This window comes from Anopheles darlingi, chromosome 2, assembly GCF_943734745.1.
Source record: "Anopheles darlingi chromosome 2, idAnoDarlMG_H_01, whole genome shotgun sequence".
In the NCBI taxonomy this organism is placed as follows: Eukaryota; Metazoa; Arthropoda; class Insecta; order Diptera; family Culicidae; genus Anopheles; species Anopheles darlingi.
The window spans coordinates 79,683,557-79,686,056 of record NC_064874.1 but is presented as its reverse complement, the minus strand read 5'-3'; the positions used below and the strand labels follow the sequence as shown (position 1 = coordinate 79,686,056).

At 47.1% G+C, this 2,500-nt stretch overlaps 3 protein-coding genes across 4 annotated transcripts in view; 1 reads left to right on the top strand and 2 right to left on the bottom strand.

The window, feature by feature from the left end:
* LOC125960099 (coiled-coil domain-containing protein 28B) overlaps positions 1–36 on the bottom strand; it is a 1,969-nt gene extending 1,933 nt beyond the window's left edge. The window contains exon 1 of one of the 2 annotated variants that reach the window (XM_049693293.1): positions 1–36. This exon is cut by the window's left edge and continues 332 nt beyond it. The gene's annotated coding sequence lies outside the window, so the exon portion shown is untranslated. The other variant, XM_049693292.1, reaches the window with a different exon arrangement.
* Positions 37–178: 142 nt separating this feature from the next.
* On the bottom strand, positions 179–1,222 carry LOC125960114 (vesicle transport protein SFT2C). Its single transcript, XM_049693319.1, has 3 exons — positions 970–1,222; positions 745–896; positions 179–680 (listed from the first exon to the last, which is right to left on the bottom strand). The coding sequence occupies exons 1-3, from the start codon at positions 1,162–1,164 to the stop codon at positions 410–412; spliced, it is 618 nt and encodes a 205-aa protein (XP_049549276.1). The 5' UTR covers positions 1,165–1,222; the 3' UTR covers positions 179–409.
* A 486-nt stretch (positions 1,223–1,708) lies between these two features.
* The window catches only part of LOC125960064 (major facilitator superfamily domain-containing protein 1-like), a 3,559-nt gene continuing 2,767 nt past the window's right edge, over positions 1,709–2,500 (top strand). The window contains exons 1-2 of the mRNA XM_049693232.1: positions 1,709–1,857; positions 2,210–2,436. Coding sequence (XP_049549189.1) covers positions 2,220–2,436 — 217 coding nt within the window. The 5' untranslated portion in view covers positions 1,709–1,857; positions 2,210–2,219. The remainder of the gene's footprint in view (positions 1,858–2,209; positions 2,437–2,500) is intronic.

Below are 2,500 nucleotides of genomic sequence, written 5' to 3'. Positions count from 1 at the left end.
GCTAAAACGGAAACTTTCGCTTTTTTGTGATTTTTTGTTCTCGGGTTTTTATTTACCATCAAACAGCCGTCAAAATCGTGCGTTCCCAGTACTATGGGAGAGCCTCATTGGTCAAAATGTGATTTTTTTCAATTTCCCTTTTGATAAAATGATAAGCGTTCGAACGGATACCTTTAGGAACGTTGTAATATTGAAATTTTATTTTTGGGATGTTGAGAAAATACTTATTTTCTGGTTTTCGTAAACTAATTCGTGGCAAAATTCCTTCTGATACGTAACGCCCAGCGGCCAACTCCAGCCCAGGCGGTCAAAGCGGTGCGCTGTAATCCTAATCTCTGTTCTCTCCAGCGCACTAACACGGCCCCTAACATATATCACACAAGAGCCTTCTTTCGTTCTACGGCAGCTCTTACACCGGCAACGTGTTGGATACCGAGCTGCGGAACAAGCTACCGAAGAACTTTACGCCACTCATGCCACCCGGAACCGCGGCTAGGATCATCCAGAGTAAAGTAATAATTTGTGCCACCGCAAATAACACCGTGAGGGCAGTGCTCTGAGCCACCATCGCGAAGTAAAGAGTAGCTATGAGACAGCACGTATAACTGATCGACATCGCTACCCGTTCGCGGGAAAACATCTGTCTGAACATGGCCCCAAATCCGCTCAAAAACGAAAAGCTAAAACAACAGAAACGGACACGTTGGAGGTGCGTGGAGGACGATCATTCGCAAGGGATCTTACCTCATGATGAAGAAAACACTACCGAGTGTGTACAGCAGCGCGAACTTTCGCGCCTTCAGTATTAGCACGGGAATGTAGAACGTGGACACGATCATGCAGAAGATTCCAAGGCCCATACACGTTACAAACCCAACGATCCGCTGTATCCGGGACTGAAATGAAACAGGGAACGGAAGGCGAGCGTCAGGAAGTTTCTGGCCAATCGATCGTCGCGGGCATCCTTACCAGCTTGGGGCAACAAGTGTCCTGGGTATCTTTGAGCCAACTGTTGGCCTCTGGTTCTTGATTGCGACCGAACAGCTTACCGACGAGGCCAGGAGCGGGGATCGAGGGGATTTTCGGCATTTCCAGTTTGAAGCTCTTCTTCTGATCCGCCTGCAGAAGAAGATATTCGTCCAGATCTCGTTTTAGGTCGGCCATCCTGTGTTAGGAGTTGAACAAAAGTTTTATTTGTTGTTCCGTGCAGCTGCTGCACACGTAGATTGTTTGCGCTTAAGCATCCGGGACACTGAGCGCGACAGTTTCGGTAAACACAGAATCCATGCGGATAACGGGTCCAGCTTCACACGTGAAACAATTGTTGGAAATTCTGCACAAAATTACAAAAAGAACATAAATTCCTTTGGAAAATTATCGCGCAGTGATCCATTTTGTAATCCAGCAATTATGTGATTTCTGACTGCTGTTTTTTTTCGTTCATGGGTGTAGGAATTTGTTTTCACTAGCGGATCGATTTCGTGTAGATTTTTGAGTCTCTTGCAAAGCTTCAATTTGCGTTAATGACTGAATGTGTTTGTTTGAAATGTTACAATATTCATTTATCTACCATTACACGTACTAAGAATTATATTTTTCATCAATTTCCGTACAAAATTTTGATGACATATGGTTGTGCGGAAGGGAGCAATTGGTTGTAAACGAGCATTGTTTTGCCAAAAAGCGTGTGAGCGAGACGGCGCGTAGAGGAGTGACAAAGAGGGAAGAGCGCAATTCGCAGTCACCCCCACCCCCTGAAGATTCTCCAACAAGACAAAACGAGCGCGGGTGTTAAACTTAAAAACATTATTTACACAACCAATAAACATTACTTTCTTCGAATAATCCTTAGGACTGGTGAGTAACGAATCGCGAAAAATAGTTTGCTCCCCTCCGCTAATACCTCCGCTGGACAAAGAAAGTGACCTGTGGTGGGACGCCAGCGTTTATTAGTTGCTGATAGCGCAAAATCGGGGCGTAATTCTAGGCACACATCCCGCACACACAACACACACTTGTGGCAGTTCGTAGGAACGAGGCGGATGTGGGTCGCCTCGCTTTAGTCACCCCGAGTGCCCGCATAGGCAGCAGTTTCTTATTTGACCAGAGACCAGACCCGTTCCTTTGTTGTTTTCCCGATACCCGCGTAGTTCTGCTGTGAATCACACCGAAGCATAATCAGTGTACCCTCCTTCCTGTTCCACCGTAGATCCGGAAGAATGCCTCGTCCGTACGAGGAGGATGAGGCACGGCAACCGATCCTGCAGCAGGCGGATACGGATACCGATGAGCCCAGCACGGCCCGGCTCATAAGACGCAGCGATGACGATGAGCTAAGCGAGCGACTGACGGGATGTGGCGCTACCGCCTGCTGTAATCCCAATTCGGCGCTCCATCGTTTTCAGGCCCTTATCTTGATGTGTTTGGTTGGCTTCGGTAAGTTTTGACACGCCAAATTATGCGCTACACTTGCTCTGCTACTCAAAACCATCGATCGATT